The sequence below is a fragment of the Carassius gibelio genome, chromosome B1, assembly GCF_023724105.1.
Source record: "Carassius gibelio isolate Cgi1373 ecotype wild population from Czech Republic chromosome B1, carGib1.2-hapl.c, whole genome shotgun sequence".
Taxonomy (NCBI): Eukaryota; Metazoa; Chordata; class Actinopteri; order Cypriniformes; family Cyprinidae; genus Carassius; species Carassius gibelio.
This window is the reverse complement of record NC_068396.1, coordinates 11,447,798-11,470,321: the sequence shown is the minus strand read 5'-3', so window position 1 is coordinate 11,470,321 and position 22,524 is coordinate 11,447,798. Positions and strand designations below refer to the sequence as shown.

The window sequence follows — 22,524 nt, the reverse complement described above, 5'->3', positions numbered from 1 at the left end:
TCACCTGTGTCCAGGTCTGAGGCATACAGGCGAGCCACAGGTGTGTTCATCTCTGTGTTTTCGAACACAGTGAAGGTGTATGGGTCAGAGGTGAACTGTGGAGCGTTGTCATTGACATCTTCGACTGTGATTTCAACTTCTGCTTCACAATAGCGTCCACCTCCATCCAGAGCACGCACCTTCATCTTGTGCGCCTCCTCTTCTTCACGGTCAAGAGGGAGCAGAGTTTTTAATTCACCTGATAAAAAAAAAAAAAAACACTTTACACTGCGTCCTAACAAGAATGTCATAAGAGATAACAGCTATTCCATGTAAATAATGAGATTTTGTTCAAACAAGCTATGACCATGGTAACATGCTGAGTTGCCCTGTCCATTGTGAAAAGTATTTCACTTTGCATTTAAAGGTAAAACCTTCTAAACTTTTGGTCACACAACACAATGTCACCTTCACAAAACTTTGTTTTTTGTGTGTGTCTTTGCAACCATTTTCATCAAACAATGATTCAACAAACAAACAAACAAACATTCATCTTTGAAATATAAATTAAGATATTTTTTATGAAACCCAAGAGATTTCAGATTTTTATTTAGGATTTACTAAACTTAATGTGAACTATCTATGTGCATTGATCAATGTTTTTATTTAAATAAACAGTTTTTTCAAAGTTTTAAAATCCCAAATTTTGGTTGTATGGACAAAAAAATCTCTCAGGTTCTATTAGAAATATATGTAAAAACTGGCTTGGAAAAATTTGCAGAATTTCCATTTTAGGTGAACTAAAGGCTGGTTCACACGGCAGGATAATTAGGCCGATTTTAGCCCCGATTCACCCCTTACGACAATCTTAGGATGCTCCGATTAGCGAAAAATAATCTGATCAAATATTCCTGCCGTGTGTGGTGTGTTAAGACCGCTCTCCTCTGCTCGGAAGAACGTTGGGACCGCTCCGATCTCAAATCGGGGATATCCAACATGTTGGATTTATTTGGCCCGATATCTTCTCGTGTGTGGTGTCCCCCGAGGACAAACAATCACGCAGCCTGTGGACTGTGGCGTGTAGCCAATCAGAAAGCGAGGTGACGAGGCGGTGAGGAAGTACCGGGAAATAAAATCAAAACAGCCGGCGTATATAATATAACAAATACAAATAAAGTCGATGGGCATAACTACATCCACAACTGCATACCACCAGAGTACATGGAAACGAATATATGAACGTTTATTTCAACGGATATTAATCTGTGTAGTACGTATTAACATTTCTATGAGATAAAACAACAACTAACTCCATATCATGATGTAGCAAGTATAGTCCATGCTCGAGTATAGTCCATGATCTCTTTGACCATCGCTTTTCTTGTTTTTCTTATGTTTTATTTCCGTTAAAAACAAAGCACAAACTATGGCCATTGCATCCTCTTCGTCCACCATGATTGTTTACTCTGAAGTCACGTTTGATCTCAAGGGATTTCGCGAGATTTCCCGTCTGACCTGGGAATGCTCGGGAGTCAAATCGGTTCGTGTGTGATGTGTTGATATTGCCGTGTGGCTGCACACCACACACTGAACGACCAAAACTGTTAGACCCGTGATTTTTTATCGTCGTGTGTGGGGTCTCTCAGGTTTGGAAAATCGGCCGACAATTTTAAAATCGTCCCGTGTGAACCAGGCCTAACCCATTAATTAATTAGCAATTTCTGTGATTGTATGTAAACTCTACTTCAAAGGATCCCTGATGCTTCTTCCGCACACACAATCAGTTTATTGCTCTCTCATTCTTCATTTCTGAAAAGCTTCTTTATGTATATTTATTACAGTTGTCGCTTTCTAAAAAGTCCCAAATTCACTCCCCATCAATCACTTTGAACATCAGCTGGCACTGCACTAATGAGCAAGACACAATCCAATTCCGCTTTAATCAATCTCATCTGTCAAGTCTAGTCAAGTCAAGTCAACAGGACACTAAATATGCCCTCAAAAAAAATAAAAAAAAAAGCACAGCGAGAGAACGAGAAAGTCATCTTGTAAATGATCTGACCTAATAATAATTTCAGCAAGCATAAGCTAAGTTTCATTGGAGCAGTAACTGATTTAAAACTGCCATTTTGTGTGCCAGCTGTTTGGTGTCGACCTCTTAGCTGAAGCGCATCTCAAGGAGGAATGAATGCAGAGTGTCCAAAATTTCCCCCTCGTGGGAATCTAAATTCATCCTTGTGCTGAGCGGCTTTAAAATTTTTTTGAAAAGATTAAAGAGGAGAGGGTTAGTGAGAAATGAGAGAAATAGCAAAGGAGAATAAAATGCAGTCGGCATGTGGGCTGCATGGAGAGTGAGCTGAGAAAAGAAGCAAAGGGAAAGTCACCCTAAGAAAAGCAGCCGCCAGCTTTCAGGGGTCTGGCTGGCTCGCACGAGAGCACACTTGGCATTGCTAACTTGCAATAATGGAACTCTTCTTTTCCATGACGGAACGAAAGGGAAAAAAAGCAAAGCGAAAAAATTCTCTGTGCACATTAAACCCACACAGAAGAACAGTAGTGCTCCTTCAGATTGCGAGCCAGAATTCCCTGCCGTCACACTTGTGAGTAGCGCCTTTACAATAGCTTTTGTGTTGTAGCTGTGTGATGCTGTCACAAACCCACTATTGATTTCTGCTCTCTTTCCGCCTGGAACTGATGTTTAATTCACACAGTTGAGAGACAGATGATCTGAGTTAATAGCTGAAGTGGGGCAACACTTGAAATGCTTTATTAAATATTTTGTGTGAATAAAACAGGCAAGTAAAAAAAAATGAGACGAACAATACTGGGAACAGAATTCCACGGTATTCACTGTAAAAACTGTAATAAAAGCCCAAGGCTGTACACGCTTCCCTGGAATTATACAAGTAACTGAATTAAAAATCATTATGGTTTTAAATGGGATGTGTGTTTGACTGCGGGCAAAAGTAAATGATGTTGAAAATGTTCTGTTTGTATGAAGCATATTTTTGTCTGGCTGTTGAGACAATGGTCTTAGCCCGTTCAATGTTTTAGAAAGAATGATCATCAAGCTTGCATTTATTTCATAAAATATTTAGTAGAAACAGCAATATTAATGTGAATAAAGCAAAATATTATTAAAACATTGAAATAATGATTTTCTATTTTAATACATTTTAAAATGTAATGGCAAAGCCGAATTGTTCAGTAGCCATTACTGAGAAAAAATTCTTATTATCAGTGTAGATAGATACTTTCAATATTTTGTGGAAACAGTGATACATCTTCTTTCAGGATTCTTTAATGAATGTAAAATTCAAAAGAAAATGATTTATTTTAAATAGAAATCAGTTGAAACATTATAAATGCTTTTACTGTCAGTTTTGATCAATTTAATGATTTCGTGTTGAACAGCATAAATTAATCTTTCTGACTGCAAACTGTTCAACATTAGTGTTTGTGTGTGCATTAATGCTGTCAAACGATTCATTGCATCCAAAATAAAGGTTTTGTTTACATAATACATGTGTGTGTACTGTGTATATTTATTACGTATATATAAATGCACACACATGCATGTATATATCTCAGAAAAAAGTTTATATTTTAAATTTATATAATGTAAATTGTATTATATGAATATAAATATACAAGCAAATATTTTTGGAATTATATATATATATATATATATATATATATATATATATATATACACACATAATATATGTAGACACTACACACATATATTATGTAAACAGAAACTTTTATTTTATATACTATATACTAATATAAAATATATATATCTTTACAAATACTAAATACTAATGCGTACCTGTCTCAGAGTCGATGCTAAAGTGCTCTGATCGGGCCCCGAGCAGCTCATAGGAGATCTGTGCATTGGAACGGATGTCAGCATCTGTGGCAGAGACCTGCAGGATAAGCCTACCAGCAGGGGAATCCTCTGGAATGCTTTCCATATAGAATGTCTGTAAAGACCAGAAAGGGAGGCATGTGAAAAGTAGAAGTGACTTCACAAATGCAATGACAGGGCCAAAAAAAAGAGAGAAATGAAAGTAAAGAGAAAGGAGATTGTTGGTAATTGTGACCCCAAATTGAAAAAAAGTGCATGGAGCGCAGGAGTTCTATTAAATTAACATTATTCAAAAAGGAACACAATATGTAAAAGAAGCACATTAGCCCTCACAAAACCCCTTCACAGCGCAAAATCACTCTCTTTGTTTCTTAAATGCTGCATTTCACATAAGGACCTTTTCAAATCCCTCCTGACATTCTCTCTTTCTCTCCAAGTCTCGTCCCATTTAGCATGCACAGCGGGTAGGCTGCACCTTCCCCTTAACTGACAGAATCAGACTACATGACATTTTGCTGCAATGCACTTCCCACACACACATACACACAAAACTAACATTCATACCTTCTCACAAATTGGGCTGTTGTCATTGGCATCCAAGACCTTGACTTCAACAACAGCCTTGGCTGTGAAGGTCCCGTCAGTGGCCGTAATGTTCAGCAAGTAATTGTCCTTCTCCTCCCTGTCGAGAGGCTTCCGCACCGAGACCTTCCACTCGCCTTGAGTATGCTCAATGCCAAACTGCCCCAACGGGTCTCCACCTTTAAGAAAGCACACATGAGAAACGTCAGTCAAACTAATGTGAATGGCAGATGAAAATTACAATTCATCTGTGTGGTTTCCTGTTGTAAGTGCAGTAGCTACAGTAACGGCTCAATTTAAAACTGCTTAAATTTGACAAGTTATTGTGAGATATCTGTGCCATATATACTCCACGGCATTCATGAAGCTTTACTTCTTGTTTGCTTGGACTACACAATATTAACATAAAGCGTCTATGTAAATAAATGGCTGTGTGACTTGTTATGCCAATTTCTGTCATCACTCTACGATCAGGCGAAGACGAGTGGATGTAATGAGACCGTTCTCTGCCAGAAAGTGCTCATCTCATCTCACGCTTGGCATCAATGTTCATGTTAATTAATTATCACCAGAGCTGAAACATTCTTGCTTTGTTTCAAAAGTGTCATTGGAAAAATTATCCAGTTTCCTATTTATAATCTCTTGACAATTTTATAGCACATCATAGGATATTTTGCTTTAGCTGTCAGTGGTTTCCCAAAAAAAATATTCATTGTTGGTACTATAAATTATTCTATCATAAATATGTGAAGTTGAACTATTCCATCAAATACAACTGAAATGACAATGGTGGCATGTAACAGCTGAAGTTAAACTAGAAGTACAAAATCAGCATAAGACTTACCTGTGATAAAGTAGTTGATTTGCTTGTTACTTTCCTCTGTGTCCAGGTCTGTAGTGCTAAGAATGGCAATGACTCCGCCAGGTGGGTCATCTTCGCTTACTGTGCCCTTATAGATCTCTGCTGTGAACCTTGGTGGGTTGTCATTCACATCTACCACTGTGACATCCACCTTGGTACTAGCAATCAGCTGGACTTTGTCTCCACGGTCAGTGGCTAAGACTGAAACCGCATACTTGTTTTTCTTCTCACGGTCAAGTTCCTTTAATGTGGTAATCCATCCAGTTTCACTGTTAATGGCAAACAATTCTGAAATGTCTCTTGTCTCTTGATTGGGATCAAGATTGTAAACCACATGGCCATTAGTGCCCGAGTCCAAGTCTGTGGCCTTTACCTGTATAACAGAGGTGCCACCTGGGAGATTCTCCACAACGAAGGCTTCATAAGGGTTTGACTCAAAGAGCGGTCGATTATCATTGACATCCTTGACTTGGATACTGATGTCCACAGCAGAGACAACTTTGTTACCATCATATTCGCTTTGTGCTTGTAGGGTTAGCTGATACCATTTGGTGCTCTCATGGTCAAGCTTCTTCTCTAGCTTCAAAGATCCTGAGCTGGGGTCAACCACAAATACCTCATCTTGGTTGCTCTCAAGAGTATTCCCTTTCACCAGGCTGTAAAAGACTGGCTGATCACTTTCGGCCTGAATTACATCTATTTCTGAACCAATAGGAAGATCTTCATCAATGGCAAACCTGTAGTGGGACTCTATGAACTTTGGCACCGGGACCTCGGGAACTAGAATTCTGACATAAACGGGAACAACAGAGGACTTGGCAGGATTTCCGCCATCTTTTGCTCGTACAATAAATGTGTAGAGCTGGTTCTCCAATCCAATGAGGCTTTCCTTTGTTACAATGACACCACTAAACTGGTGGATTTCGAAATTCTCCTCAACATTGTCTGCATCTCCTTCAATAGAATAGGTGATGTCTGCATTACTACCTTCATCCATGTCGGAAGCTGCAATCTTAAGAATGGCTGTTCCTCTTGGCAGGTCAGAAGCAACATTAACTCTATAATCAGCAGCTCTGAACTGCGGGGCATTATCATTGATATCCGTTAAGATCACATTTACAGTGCAGAAGCCAACTTTGCCACCACCATCTTTAGCAATCAAAGAAATTGGAATTACTTTTTCCAGTGCATTCTCTCGGTCAAGACTCTCCAAAGTGAAGATCTCTCCATTTTCAGAGACTGAGAACTTGTCTTTTGCAATGTCATTGACTATATGATAAGTGAGTCTTCCATATGCACCAGAGTCCTCATCTGTTGCTTGAGCGTCAGCTACCAAAGTTCCAACTGGTGAGTTCTCCAGAAGCTCAACCACATAATCCACCTGGTTGAATGTAGGATTGTGGAAGTTGGCACTAATAACATTGACCTTGACAATAGCTGAACTTCTGAATACACCATCTGATACAGACACATTGAAGTTGTAGAGGGACTCCATATGGGGTTTCCGGTGGTTTGATATGACTATAGCCCCAGTGTTTGGATCCATTGCAAAGTTTTGCCCCTCATTTCCAGATATAATTGAGAATTCAAGTTTACCACTATCTGAGTTGTCAGCATCAGAAGCCTGAACCTGGGTGACTAAGTGGCCACGAAGTGCCAGTTCACTAACCGTAGCTTCATAGACATTCTGTGAGAACACTGGAGTGTTGTCGTTAAGATCTGTTACATCAATTAACACAATGACCTCAGTGGAAAGGGCAGGTACTCCACCATCAACTGCTCTAATTATCAGCTTATGTGAAGGTTTTTCTTCATGGTCAAGCATCTGAGTAGTCCAGATCGTGCCCGTGTCACGATCAATGCTAAAGTAATTAGAGCTCTTATCTTTATCTTCAACAATCTGATAAAAGAGCACTTGGTTGTTACCAGTATCAGCATCTGTAGCTGATAGTTGTAATACGGACGTGCCGATCACTGATGCTTCTGAAAGACTTGCATTGTACAGTTTGCAGTGGAACACAGGTGGGTTGTCATTAACGTCTTCCAAGATTACATCAACAAAGACTTCAGCTTTGGCACCGGTTAGTGAGTCGGTGGCCCTTACACTGAGTTTATAGGCTGGGTGGGTCTCGAAATCCAAAGGCTTTACAACCTGAATGACGCCAGTATTGAAGTTGATGGAGAACTGATTGAGAGGGTCCCCCTCTGTGATTGTGTACACTATTCTAGGGCCTTCAGAGTCATTAGCCTGGATATGTACAACAGGTGTCAGTAATGGTATGTTCTCTGGGATCTCCAGACTGTAGAAGGCTTTCTCAAACACAGGCATTGCTTTGTTTACAACCATTATTGGCACTTCAACAGATGAGGAAAGTGCTGGTTCACCTCCATCTCTGGCTACAATGGTGATTACAAATTCAGTGTCAAGGGAGTCTCTCTCAAGCTTCTTTGTTAGTGAGATTTCACCGTCCATGCTGATCTGAACAAACTCATTTAGCTCCTGCAGATGGTAGCTGATCTCAGCATTTCTGTCAACATCTGCATCAACCGCAGTCACTTTTGTGATGATGTGACCCACTTCTGTGTCAACCTGCACCAGTGCCTGATAGGGTAAATTGACAAACACCGGCGGGTTGTCATTGACATCCTCGATTACCACTGTTACAATGACATGGGATATGTCAGTTGACTTGTCCTCTCTGGTCACCTCCACCACAATGTTAAATATGCCTTGCTCTTCTCGATCAAAGGGTATGCCTGTGGAGGAGAGTACTCCTGAAGTACGGCTTATTGTGAACCTCTTATCAGGGTTCAGAATGGTATAAAACAAAGGTTCACTGACTTGGTTTCCCACTGCAACTATTACAGCTAAAGTCTTCTTCTCTAGGGAATTTTCTGGTACAGAGGCCTTGTATGTTTCTTGGGTGAACCTCAAAGTACTATCCTTATTCTCTCTGACATTTATTTTTACCAAAGCTGTTTTAGAAAACCTGCCATCAGACACCCTTACTCTGAGCTCATACCTGCTTCTAAGCTGAGTGACATTTTGAATAGTGATAACCCCTGTGACTGGGTCCATTTGAAACTTCTCTCCAATATTGCCTTCGACAATAGAGTAAAAGAGCCTTGAATTTGGCCCTGAGTCTGCATCTGTGGCATTGACTGTGATCACTTCCACTCCTTTGTAAGTTGGCACTAAGACTGTGGTTTCATATAGATCTTGGTTGAACTGAGGCGGGCAGTCATTGACGTCCAGGATCTCAATAGTCACGTTAGCAGCCTTCTCTGCAAAATGACGGGGGATTCCCATGTCGTGGACTTGGACAGAAAAGCGAAACACAGATCTTTGCTCGTAATCTAATTCACTGATGGTTCGGATTGCACCAGTACTAGAGTCTATGGCAAAGTAATTATGGGCAAATGGCTCAACAATCTGATAGACCAGTCTAGAGTTAGCATCATGGTCAGTGTCTAAAGCACGGATGACAAGTGGTGTGCTGTCTTTGGTGAGGACTACACTGTTCACTGGAGAAGACTCGCTGACCATTCCAGTGAACTCATCTTGAATAAATATAGGTGCATTATCATTCTCATCCTTCAAGTGAATCAGTAGAGTAGTGTTACTAGCCAGACCTGCCATGTTGGTTCCCTGAATGGTTAGTTTGTAAGATGGAATAGTCTCGTAATCCAGAACTGAATGGGTCACAACCACTCCAGAGTTGGGGTTAATGTCAAATGCTCCATTCAGATTTCCGTCTTTGATCTGATAGAACACAGATGATTGGCTGTTGGCATTAACTAGACTCACAAAGGCTCCAGGCAGAGCGGTTTCGCTGACTTCAGCAGAAAACTCATTCTCTTCAAATTTAGGGATGGCATTGTCAGAAATAGTGACAGTTATGTCCACAGCAGCAGTAGCACTAAGTGGTGGTGTGCCTTTGTCAGAGGCTTTCACAGTTAGCTCAAATCGGTTCTTGCTGCTACGGTCCAGCTCCTTTGCCACAGTGATGGTGCCCAGGATAGGATCAATAGCAAATGTATTGGCCACATTTCCTAGGAAGGAATATGACAAATATACATCAAACACTTGCTAAAAGGATTAGATTTTATATTTCAGAACTCTTTAGAACTTGTTAATTTAAATATTTGGTGTCAAACTGCTTTAAAGAATAAATTTAATTTAAGAAAATCATGGATGCATTTACTTAAAGTTAAAAATTACATTCATTTTGTTTGTTTTGCTTTATCTATAATGAACATTTGAGTTTGTCAAAGACAGTAAGCATCTAATCAGATGCTCAAGTGCAAGTCAGTATGACTTGAACAATGTTTGCTGTCTCTCTCTCGCTCTCACACACACACATAGTACTGTACATTTCAATTAGCTTCTGTAATCTCAGACATTTCAAATATGTGCATTCTCAAAAGGCCACTTGGCGTCATATCTGTGCTATATTCTGCTTTCAAAACTCGCAGTTTGGTGGACTGCAGGACCCTTGGCTGCCACATTCAATATCTCCCACGTTTTTAACTCTAAGTGGCCAGCATTTGCCACTCTTGTGGAACTCTTAGCAATATCCCGTGTTAAAAGAAATAGCTAAAGACAGGATAAGCTTATATACTTTGTCTGTTTCTAATTACTATTGGCTTTCCCATGTTCAGACATTTCATACATCATATGTCTGCAATATGTAGTTTCCTGGACAAATCTGATAAAAGTCGAGAGCAGTCAAATCAATCAGATGGATTACCTGACTCGATGCTATAGATGATCTCAGCATTCTGCCCTTTGTCTTTGTCAAGAGCAGAGACCTGAAGCACTGCAGAGCCAATTGCAGCAGACTCAAACACACGACCCACATACGGTGAACCGGAGAACCACGGTGCATTGTCATTGGTGTCTTGCACATTTACAATCACACGCACCAGGTTCCGCTTCACAGGAATGTCCTGATCTCGTACCTGCAGTGTGGAGGGCAGAGGAAGGGGTATATAAAGAGCAATTCTCCAGTAATTTCAACACTTTAGTTATGAGCTTATATGAAACAAATAAAACACTTTACATTCAGGAGATTCACCTCTGTGTCGATTGAATTAAAGAGAAAACAAACTGGCAGGATAGTTTATGGTGAAGGGTGGCTGAATGGCTAACATTTTCAAATCAGATATAAAAATCAATTGGACCAATGATGCTGTAAAGCAGGTAGCAGACCACATGATCTTACCATGACGGTTAGCGTATGTTGGTGCATGGTTTCATGGTCTAGTCTCTCTGCAGTGTACAACACGCCAGTTCCAGGATCTAGTCTGAACTTGCGTAGACTGAATGGGTCAGTGCTACTGAGGAGGGTGTAGGTTAGCTTGTTCTTCTCATCCTGGTCTGTAGCTGTAATCTGTAACACCTCTGTGTCAGGCAGGGTATCTTCAGGGACATTCACTTCATACTTAGACTTAGAGAACTGGGGGCGATGATTGTTGGTGTCTATCACTTTAATAAGAACCTGTAAAAACAACAATAAGTAAACAAATAAGGCCTTGTTTAATGATCTAGTTACAGTGGGACAATTTCTGTAAATGAATAATTATAGCAAGTACGTTTCAGGTTAAATTGTAAGTGTATTACTATGATGACATGATTGGTATTCTATAATGAATGGTTAAAAACATACACTTAACAAATAAAATATCTGGCTAATAACAATAAAAAGAAAAGAAAACAGAGCAAGAGAATGAATCAATAAATCAACGTATCAATGCTCTTAAAAGATCCATTAAAACACCCACATACAACCTGCTTAGTAAAACTCTGGAACATAACTGTTAATTTACAAAGATCAGCAGGTCAGTAAGGACAGGCCAGTTTAACAACCATCTAGTGATTAATGAGGTTGACTAGAGAGCTTGTCTATATTTAGTTATGCGTTACCGCAAAGTATTTCAAAAGGATTAATTAAAAGACAAAACCTCACATCTCTCTGCCTGTCAGCTCAGGTAAACCCTCACAGGTAAGCTGTGTGTCTAAATTCATTCTCTTTAAAGCTCCGCCGCCAGAGCCATCAAAGCACTGCTTTTGTAACAAATGAATTGCTTTCAACAATATATTTCTAGACAATTACTCCTTGACTTCAGATAACCTGCTGTGAGTAAGGTTATGAATAATCTGCAGGTCTCCGTTTGTTTGTGAGGACTGTGATGGTTGAGTGCAATGTTAACTGAAGTGTTAACCAGACTATACATAGACTAGTCAATAAAAAAAAAAAAAAAAAATGCACTTCATGACACTGAACTTATGTTTGTCATCTTAGACCTCGGGGGTTTAGATCTCGTATCACAGCTGCTTTGATATTAACCACATCAAACCTGTAATAATCTAAATGCCTGGTTACTTATGACAATATCAGCAAATGATCAGCAATGAATGTTAAAAACCCAGCATGATTCAAATGAGTTCTGATAACACTGCATGTTGACATTTTCTTTGGTTACAAATTATTGTATTGTGAATGCACAAAGATGTGCTTTATAAGTCCTACAGTGAGTGAAATGCCAAAGTTATTCCACTGCATACTTATGAGTGTTTTGACTCTTTAGCAATTCTCAAAACACACACTTCTCGTGCATAGGCTGATGCGGTAATATCATTTATGAGCTGTATTCTGAGATTAAAAAAAAACACCTGTTCATACATTTATAATATATATTTTAGGTGAGAATTAGTGAGTGGACATGAAGCTTCACACTCAACACAACCAAAGCAGTTAGAATTGATGTGTAAAATGAGTGTGTGCTTAAATAATCTGTCTTCATACGATCAGACATGCTTTCAAAAAGCCAGGATAGAGAACAAAGAGGGTGAAATGGATTGTATAGTTAAAGTTAGACATGCATGCCATCAGGGGGCGCTGTTTTATATAAAACAAACAAACGCTTACAGCTTCGTGGATCCACTGATTGAAAACAGAATCCTCACAAATGGATCGGCCACATATGTGTCCCACTAGACTAGTCACACATGTTTTCAAGTGATTGGCGGGGAGAGAATATGTGGGACAGTTCTGGTATATCACAGAGTTATGACTGAATGAATTACCTAGCAGCATCCATAACATATGCATCATCTAGAAAGCCTTATACTTTATTTGCATCACATTTGCATCCTATTTACAAACATCCGAGTTTCTCATATACCCTAAACTTGAGATGAGTGACTGTGCTACACCTATGTGTCATATGCAAATAAATATAAAACATTAAAACCTTATTAATGTATTATACATGTACACATAATCCTGACTGATAATATTCAATACATTTCTGAGGGCTCAATTAGAGAAAAAGCAGGTCTTATAAATAAGCAGGTCTTCTGGCATTTCTCAGTGCGGTCACTCTGTTGTACATGTTTTAATGTTTTCAAATGCAATTTATTTCTATGATGACAAATCTGAATTTTTCCGTGTCACATGATTCTTCAGAAATTGGTTTAATATGATGATTTGGTGCTGATTTTTTTTATTTTATATATATATATATATATATATATATATATATATATATATATATATATATATATATATATATATATACATATTAAACAATGAAAAAGCCTTGACTGGCACTTTTGATCAATTTAATGCATCCTTGTGAAATAAAAGTATATATTTTTTTTTACCTTTTTTTTTTATCTGACCGACTTATAAATATATATAAAAAAACTTAAATATATATATAAAAAATTAGAATAATGTATTTTTGATGTCTTATATATAACAGTTGTAAATGCTTCATGAAACATCATTGCTGTCAAAAACTTATTTCTCTTTGGAACATATATTTCTCAACCATGTTAGACAAATACAGCCAAAAATAACATTTTTAAAAATCTTAGCTGTTAGCTGCCACTTGTTCTCAGCTCAAGATTAGCCCATGTGGGTGTGTGAGTGTGGGCAACACTCACACTTGTCCTGACAGCATCAGCACGTCCCCTGTCCCTGAAGAACATGTTTGGTTTTATCGAATGCCAAAGGTCAGGGAAGAGAAATCTTTGCCTTTTTTTCTCTCTTTTCTCTTGCCTTCTTTCTCACACCTTACCCTGGAGACGTGCCACCTGGCCCTGGCAGCCTGGCTTTTTTTTTTTTTTTGTAATTCATGCCAGCACAGACAGTCAACTGAAAGCACCGGTGTATATAGATGAAGCTAGTAGCTTGTATTTGTTTATATCCTGCCTGCTTTCGATGATGCTTTAGAATCAGCACGACAGGCTCCATGGCTGTAATGTAAATGTATGGGAAAAAACTCAAAGGAGCTTCACTAATGTCTAACACACACAGAGAAGAAGGACAGATGGAGGGATTCGAGAGGAAGTGGTGAGTGAGGGAGTGATTAAAGCAAAAGATCAGAGAGTGTGAATGACAGATGAAGAAGGATGCGCGTGTGAAAGACAGAAACGGAGAAAGATGAGGAACAGAAGTGAGGCACAAGGAGCAAGAGCAAGAGAGCAAGAAAAGCAGAAAGGACTGTAACACTATATGAAAATGAGCTCTGTATGTGTGAAGGTGATATGTATATATATATACACATACATCAGATGATCCCTGAGGGGGGCTATTCCAGAAGCTAGCAGCCTATTATTGAAGAGAAATTCCTGCTATAAACTCCTACCACTTACACTAGGCATGCAAACACATTACCTCCCACACATGGACATCCGATAGACTGAGTTAAAACATCTCAGATGCAATAATATATTTACATATATATATATATATATATATATGGGCAACAGCAACATGGAACATACCAAAGTGCTACTTTTAGCAAGAGATGTAATTTTAATTGCATTTTCAAATTGGTCACATTTTAGGCTTTTTGAAAATTGTTTCGTTTTGCAGCTGTAATCTAATTTGCTCAGCCGATCTCTAATACTTGACCCTCGTGGCTGCCTCAATGCCTTGTTTGTCTCAAGCAGGGTTTTACTGAATCACAAGCATGCACATACCTTGAAAACTCTCTTATGTAATTACATGCACACTATTTATTGGATTTAACATCTTTATTGTGCCAGGGACTTAGGTACGTGTGGTGTACACAGTTATTGGGTCAGTACTTTTTTCAGCAAACTGATACTTTTATTCAGCAAGGATGCGTTAAATTGACCAAAGTCATAGTAAAATAATTGAAAATGTTACAACAACAACAAAAAAAGTTCACATTCGCACAGTGATTTTCACGTAGAGCTTTGAGTTATCCAGTCTTTTTCGGCTAAGGAAAAACTAAATGATGGATATTGTTCTCAAGCGCGCTCCCTCAAAAGAAATCACAGGCAGAAATGGGCACGGTTCACCCAGATCACCATATTTCTTTGTATGTGACATGTCTTATGGAAAATGACTTTGGCACAGTCGCAAACACATCGAGTTGCCACACATTCTCCCAGAAGGCCTAAAATAGGATTACACCCAGCATACATTTTCCTCCCCCTCTGCATTCTTTTCTTCCCTTCCAAAATAATCATAATCCCTCATTGCCTGTCTGAAATGTGGTGCTTTTGTTGAGATTGGGGTGAAAGAGAGATACAAAAAAAAAGTGTGGAGATAAATGGCAAAAACAATGAAAATAGAGCATGGAGAAGGTCTGGCAAGCCCATGTGGAATACACATGACTTTGATTTAAACAAAGATATGCGGCTTCACGAGGAGGAGAGAGCTAATCGCTTCAGGAGAGGGTTACTAGACATACAAAGGCAAAAGCAGAGCCTGAATTCAGATTTGTGATTAAAAATGTGTGTTAGTCGGGTTGCAAGGGTAACAAATTCATACAAATAAATAAAATCCCCTCCTTGTCAGCTATAATCTGTTCAAGACTGTGTTTTCTTTCAAACACAACTGGCGCATGACATTGTTGCAGATATACTCGTTGGATCGCATGCTAAAATTGACTTTGGCTTTGAGAAGCACTTGTTTTGGAACAGCTGCATCAAAATACAACAAGGTTCCAAACTCATTAGTTGGTCAATGAAGAAATTAAAGATGAAACAAGTTTCAAACAGGTTATATTACCCCATCTATCTTTCTCTTGCTTTGTAAGGCCAGATGAAAGCCTGCAGGCGTGCGCTTAAAATCATCTCTTTAACGTTTTAACCCTTTAACGTGTACGATCACACTGGTGTGATCAGTCTTGGCTGGTTCCTGAAGCATAAGATCATGATTAGAACTTTCAGTGCATTATCTGCTTGCGGACGCGCTGAGCGCTTGTCATATTATAACAAATATCCAGTGTTTTCAACCATATAATGCTTATTTTAGGTTTCAGACATTTACCGTATTTTCCGCACTATAATCCGCACTGGACTATAAGGCGCACATTCAATGAATGGCCTATTTTAGAACTGTTCTCATATATAGGGCACACCTATATGGAGCTGTGCTAAAGGGAATGTAAACATTTTGACAGAGCGCCTTGATCCATATATAAGGTGCTTCATATTATAAGGTGCACTGTCGTTTTTTTTTTAAATTAAAGGCTTTTAAGTGCGCCTGAAAGTGCGGAAAATACGGTAGATACACATAAGTACTAGCAAAACCATACATTTACAGCTTGCAAAATACATGCTGATGTCTATGGAAACGGCAATAATGATCCTTACAAATATTATCTGACGACATCTTTTTATTGATATCATATACAGATTGTGTCGGTAACTATAAAGTTTGATACGGCTCTTCTCCCAGTATACTGGTGACCTACTGTAACGTGTTTCAGGGGGAGAGGATGAATTTGCGTGTTGTAAATCCCACAGCTCGGTCGATATAAAAGAGTTTAAAATACCAAATATATTTACTTGCACATATTTCAGAATCGGAATATCAGATATTTCATATTAAAGTGAGCATGTTTCTGAACATTTTGAATAAAACAGGAAAATGAAATAAAAGCGATCCATGTGTTATACAGGCTGCGTTGTAACAATACAAGCATGACGCATCGCCATGGAAACAGTAATCTATAATCTAAAATAACGGTTGCCTAAAACAAACCTCACACTGGGGGCTGAGCTAAAATATTTTTAAATATAAAAGGGTTAAGGGCAAATATTTGCCTGATTTGTTCGTTTTGCCTCGTTTTCTTTCTAGCACCTGCCTTAGCATTTACAGAGGTATTTGAAAGTGTTGAGTATAAACTGACTTTTGTCATTACTAATTAGCCAACAGACTGAAAACTCATGTCAGGGTGGTCTAATGTAGTGAAGATGCCTGCAAAAGAAAAACAACCTGCCTTTCCTAGTCTATAGGAATAATTAGACCAGTACTGAGACACCTGGAAAATGTTAAAACAATCAATAAATTCTGAAACGTAATAGAAGCTTTATTTATAGTATCAGTTAGAACAAAATGATCAGGTCATGTTTCACTGCAAAAAATAAAATTCAAATTAAAAAAAAAAAAATTATATATATATATATATATATATATATATATATATATATATATATATATATATATATATATATATATATATATATATATATATTCTGAATTAAATTTGTATTATAATAATATTTAAGATTTTACAAAAAGAAAATGATATGTCAAAGAATCTGACAAAAATATATCTCATTTATTATGAATGATACTATTACATAACTACAGACATTATAGTAATAAATACTTTTTCTGTCACTGTAAGGACCAATTCTCTCGATTAAATAGTTGCTTATTATCATTCATATTACTAACATATTGGCTGTTTATTAGCACTTACAAAGCACACATTAATGCCTTATTCTCATTGACCATACTTTAGATCCCTTAAGATCCTATCTCATTCCTAAACTTAACAACTAGCTTACTTACTATTAATTAGCAGCCAATTAGGAGTTTAAATGCAAAAGTAAGAGTTAATAGTTAGTTAATATTGAGAACTGGTCACAGAAATTAAATCTGTAATAACATTTTCTGAATGTTTTTTTTTTTTTTTTTTAGTGCAAAAATGATAAATTCTCTCCCTTTGATTATGGGGGAAACAAAAACTATACTTTTTTAATATTCACCCAAAAGCTCATCTGTTGTTTACAAAAATCTTATATCAGTTTTTGTTGTGGGGGACTAAGAGTAGATCAGCTGACTGATCTAGAACACTGATGTTTCCCATCAAAGCCTCAGTCTTCAAAGGTCAACAAATTCAACTGAACCTCAAGCAGTAATGGTTATTAACACATCCACATGATAAACCCAACGCAAAAATGTCAACAACCACAAAAATGGCCAAAGCCAGATGCAGGGCACTGAAATCTGCACTCTGTGCCCTGTGAATGTGACAACTGTAACTGATTTGACTTGAAAGGTTTTAGGGCCCAACAATGGCTTTAGCTAAGCAGGGCTGATCGAGAGGGGCTTTGAAGAGCTGCAGCGCAAAGACTCACAGTGTCGTGTCACTGTCTTTGTGTTTGGAAATTTTGTCAATAAGAGGGAGGGAGAGTTGGATGGTGGGGGCTTCGGCTCAGGATATTCGTGGCGGTTAATTTTGCATAGAGGAATGTATGTGTGCGGTGGTATCATTGGTCACAGTGGTCTGCTTGATCACAAGAGAGTTCCGACAGTGTTGCCTAAACATATACTGGGAGGAGGGTTGTGGAGCCGGTCACAATGCAGGCTCTGTTCGAGAGAGGGAGGGCACAAACACGGCCCTCAACCAGAGAGCCTGCTCTTCAGTGACCTCTTTAGGACCATATGAAAAGATTTATTCATGATCCAACAGGAAATCAGCACATAAACAGTGCAGCCTGTTTGGAGATGGCAAAAAATGATGTAGAGACGACCAGGGGCAATGTGTTTTACACTTTCTGCCATATGCTGAGTAAAGCAAATGCAAAGTTTGAAATAAACTGACAGTAAGCCTGAAAACCTTACAGAATCAACTTCATAATTATTGAAAGGTGTGGTAAATGTTCTCATGGGATACAAATATAACTGAATTAAAGAAAGAGTCAGACTGTCAGAGAAAGCCTAAATGAAAATGCAGGGAGCCAGACGGCTTCATCCTCCTCACACGCTCCAGGAATGAGACAATGGAAGATTCCAGGAACCCCGGCCAAAAACTCTCCGTCCGGCAGGCCAAGGAATGTCTGCCAGCATGTTGTGACGTGAGGTTTTTGAAGAACATTTAGGGACGCTTCAGACATCAAAAAATGTCTACAATAGCTAACCTGAATCTGACCAGAAAAAACTGCCTAAAGCTCGCTAGTTTGAACCTTTTTCCTAGTACAGCTTATAACCTGGCACACACAGAGCTTGTGCACAATGGATCTACAAATAAACCTCAAAAAAATCATTGCAAAACATGTATTTGGATTAATGACTTTTGATTGACTCATCCAAATGAATAGCAAGATGTTGTGCTCCTTTTTTAATCCTGAAGTTTATTCAGGAAAGACCTTTGGGACCTACAGTGCCAGTGTAGCCATAGAAGGAAACTCAAATTGGAAAGTTGCAAATGCTTGGGTTGCTTTTCCTTCCCTGCGACCAGCGAAATATGCATGTACAAAAAAATCCAAGCCATTTTTGCCCCTCATAGTGATCTCAAAAAAGAATCCCAGGCCTCTATGGTGAACACACAATGCTCTGCTTCCATAAACACTTCATTAGCAATTCAATTACCTGCGTGCTGACAGATCTGTTGCCATCTGTTGCGTCCACCGTCAGGTTATAATGGGATTTCTGCTCTGCGTCCAGCGCTTGGGCCACAATCACTGTCCCACTCGCCTTCCCCACCTCAAATCGACTGTCAGAATTACCACCTGTTGAGAGGAGGTTTTCACCACAATCAAAATGGACAGGAAATTAGACGGCCATCATCACAAGTTAGGCAGTTGAAGACAGGAGAGAGAGAAAGAGAACGGCACAGGTGGCAAATGTCAGAGTGTCACGTTTGTGGTTCCGCAGCAACTGTTTCACACTTTTTGTTTATGCTACTATAATGGCTGACTGGCATACATTCTCCCATACTGCTGCCTTAGTGTGTGAAAACCCAAAAGATAATACAGGGTCCACAATAAAAAAATGAGAAAAAATATTTGAATAATGTAGTAAAAAAAAAAAAAAAAAAAAAAAAAAAAAAATATATATATATATATATATATATATATATATATATATATATATATATATATATATATATATATATATATTGTGCAATTTGCAATTATTAGACAATATTAGTAGGTGGTGAAGAGGGCTTGTTAAACATATTTTAAGAAAAAAATATTTAAATACTATGTCAGACTACTGAAGCTTTCGTTTCAAGAAACCAGACGTTTTTTTTCATTTTTTCTTTAAATTAGGACTAAAACTAGAAAGCTTTCCTTAAGTTATTTCTATAAAGACAACTAATAGTCATGTCCCCCAAAATACATAAAATACATTCAATAATAATAATAAATAAAAAAAATCGTAATAATAGAGGTGCGCTCAAGATATTGTAAAAGCTGGAATAAAGTAATAGATTAAATATAGTAATATATGCAAATAAATATGCAGCATCTTTGACCTATACAGACTTAACCAGCATTTAAAATCTTTATTTGGCTTTTTTAGATAAGAGAAACGTCATGGCATTAAAAACAACAACAGTATTTCCAATGAGTGTTTTCTGTATTTTCCATGAAAACACTGTTCATTTGATTTCTGCAATTGTGTGTGCATTTGCTATCATTAATTCGTAATATACAAATGTATAAGTCATCTTTCATTCTTTTTTATCTTGCCAGCAGCCACTGAATCACCAGCAGTATGTTTTTTTTCTTTCTTTTTTTCTGATTATATGACCAAACACAAATATAACGATAATAAAAACACCATACATGAAAGAAAATGAGAGCACTGGGCCTTCAAAGTGAACAACACTAAGTGCATAGGCTGGCAAGGAAAACAAGTGAGTCTTTATTTATCTCTTAGAGTGGACAGAGACAAATAATTTAGCTTTAATGACTTAAATGTAACTCTTTCATTGCCAGCTCATAAGCACTTGAAAGAGAAACAACACTTGGGACCTGGTGCAACCAATGTGAGACAGTCACAACAGCATGAGTACAAAAGCACATGACAGATCTCATAATGACCACGCACAGTAGAATTAGGAGATCTGCGGCAGATACCTTCTGCAGTGCAGTTCAGGTCGCAAGCCATCTGAACGATGTAAAACTGCTCTTTAGCCGCCATGTCCTCTTCCAAAGCCAAGAAGAGGAACAAGGGACAAAAAAGAGGAGGAAAGCGGGAGGAGAGAAGCAGAGGAGACCAAACCATTCCAAAAGTAAGAAGTAGAAGAGAGAGAGAGAAAGTAAAAGTTGTCAGTGAAAGTTTGGTTAAAAGATAAAGGGACAGGAAGAGGATGCAAACTATTAAGTTGTATTATGACAGTTCTATTGAGAAGATAAACACAAAGATAGAGGTTATTTCATGCAAAGAAACTTCCTCCAAAGAGATTCATTAGAAGATTTCATCATCTTAGATTGTTAAAAATCTATGAACTAACAAAGACAAATATTAAATTATGTGTACAGCATGTAAAGCATGTCAAGTCCAGCCAACACAACTTTCAAAATCTACTTCCACCGTACCTGTTATTTCAAACCAGACTGGTGTTTCCACAGATTCCATAGTGATGACCCCGACCATGTGTGCCACGGGGTCACTCTCCATGACAGAAAAGGTGTAAAATGGCTCGTCAAATGCCAGAGGGACTTCGCTCGGCTTCGGTTTGGGGATCCATTCAATGTGTAGACGGCAGGTGGATGATTTCTGGGGTCGACCATTATCCACTGCTTTGATCTGGTGGAGAAATGTTGAAAAGAATAGGTTAAATCAAATACAACTGCAATGTAAATTACAGTACAGCTTCGGAATTCATGGTTGGGGAAAAGAATAATTTGAGCAAATCTGTCAGCGATACCAAAAGTCACACTTCAAGCCCAATCAGGGAGAGATACTACTAAATGTGGGAAATACAGAATGTTACCAGAACACCTGTCACTGTGACTTTGGAAGGCAACAGATGTTAGGCAATGAAACAATGGGAGGTCTGGCAAAAAATGTCACTGGCCACATGGGCCGGCAGGAAGTTGACTTTACACTCGTAAAACTTCAATCAAAGGGACATTCAGGAAAAATGTAGTGTGTGTCAAATCTGAGAGCTCATAATAGCAGCCTCCTGAAACTCAAGCTGGTAAGCAAATACATTCGCAATAAAAAAGCATCGAGTTTTTCATTTCTTGCTATTTGCCAATTTCTAATCTTTCAAAAAGAGCAAATACGAACTTACAGAGTATGTGGTATAGAAAAGTGAACATCCTCACCGTTAAGATATCATAATCTCCAGCAGAAGAAAACTTCTTAAAGGACACCATGCCAGTTTTGGGCTCAATGAAGAACTTTCCCTGTTCGTCTCCATCCTCAATGCTGTAGGAAATCTCAGCGTTTGGCCCTTCATCTCGATCTGAAGCGATAACGCGGTACACAGGATCTCTCCTCAGTGCACGCTCTTTCTCTGGCTTTTCACGCTCGGGCAGTTTGATTTTGTAGACTTTCTCCATAAACTGTGGTTTGTTGTCGTTCTCATCCAGGACTTTGACGATGACACGGACAGTGGTGGACTTAACCGGAATGCCTTGGTCAGATACGGTGATCTGTAACATAAGAATATTGAATGCAAATTATTTTAAAACTTTTCCAAATTAGTAATTATAAGAATATTTGAGTATACTTTAAAACAAAATATTATTTCCTAGTCTTTTTACTTAAAAATATTGCTCAATTCGGTCTCGCTGTTTCCTTGAAACTATTTTCACTCAAAAACTGTCACAAAATATTACAAACTACATCCCACATCAAACGATAGATGGATATGAATAGACAGAGAGATAGACAGATTATAGAGCGTACTCTTTAGACTAATTAGGTGCCTAGTTGTTCAGACAACCCCAGACTAGTTGGTTTTGAAAATACGTACCTTTGCACAGCCCTTCTTAAAAGTTTGATTTGTCTGGGGAGAAAGCTTCAGGGGGCTGATAGAAAAGCCCGTAATCGAGGGGGCGGAAAGATTCATTCACTCAGTTCTAGTTTTCTTCTTTCCTTTCATGTCGAATAACCCCAAAACCCAAGAGAGCCGGTGTCATAATGAACATTTTCAATTAGAGTGACAAAACGAGCGGTACTAAGCGAGGTGCACAGGACAATAATAG

At 38.3% G+C, this 22,524-nt stretch overlaps 1 protein-coding gene across 10 annotated transcripts in view; it reads right to left on the bottom strand.

Annotated features, from left to right (window-relative positions):
- The window catches only part of LOC127948646 (protocadherin Fat 1), an 85,620-nt gene that overhangs the window by 18,389 nt on the left and 44,707 nt on the right, over positions 1–22,524 (bottom strand). For 7 of the 10 annotated variants that reach the window (XR_008152143.1, XR_008152142.1, XM_052545225.1 and 4 more), the window contains exons 5-14: positions 21,640–21,969; positions 20,905–21,115; positions 20,443–20,511; positions 18,947–19,086; positions 10,520–10,795; positions 10,046–10,256; positions 5,277–9,347; positions 4,415–4,611; positions 3,812–3,965; positions 5–238 (exon numbers count right to left, since the gene is read on the bottom strand). Coding sequence is in view for 8 of the 10 variants with exons in the window: in XM_052545225.1 (XP_052401185.1) it covers positions 5–238; positions 3,812–3,965; positions 4,415–4,611; positions 5,277–9,347; positions 10,046–10,256; positions 10,520–10,795; positions 18,947–19,086; positions 20,443–20,511; positions 20,905–21,115; positions 21,640–21,969 (5,893 nt within the window). In the remaining 2 variants the exon portion in view is untranslated. The remainder of the gene's footprint in view (positions 1–4; positions 239–3,811; positions 3,966–4,414; positions 4,612–5,276; positions 9,348–10,045; positions 10,257–10,519; positions 10,796–18,946; positions 19,087–20,442; positions 20,512–20,904; positions 21,116–21,639; positions 21,970–22,524) is intronic. The other 3 variants (XM_052545227.1, XM_052545229.1, XM_052545228.1) reach the window with 1 other exon arrangement.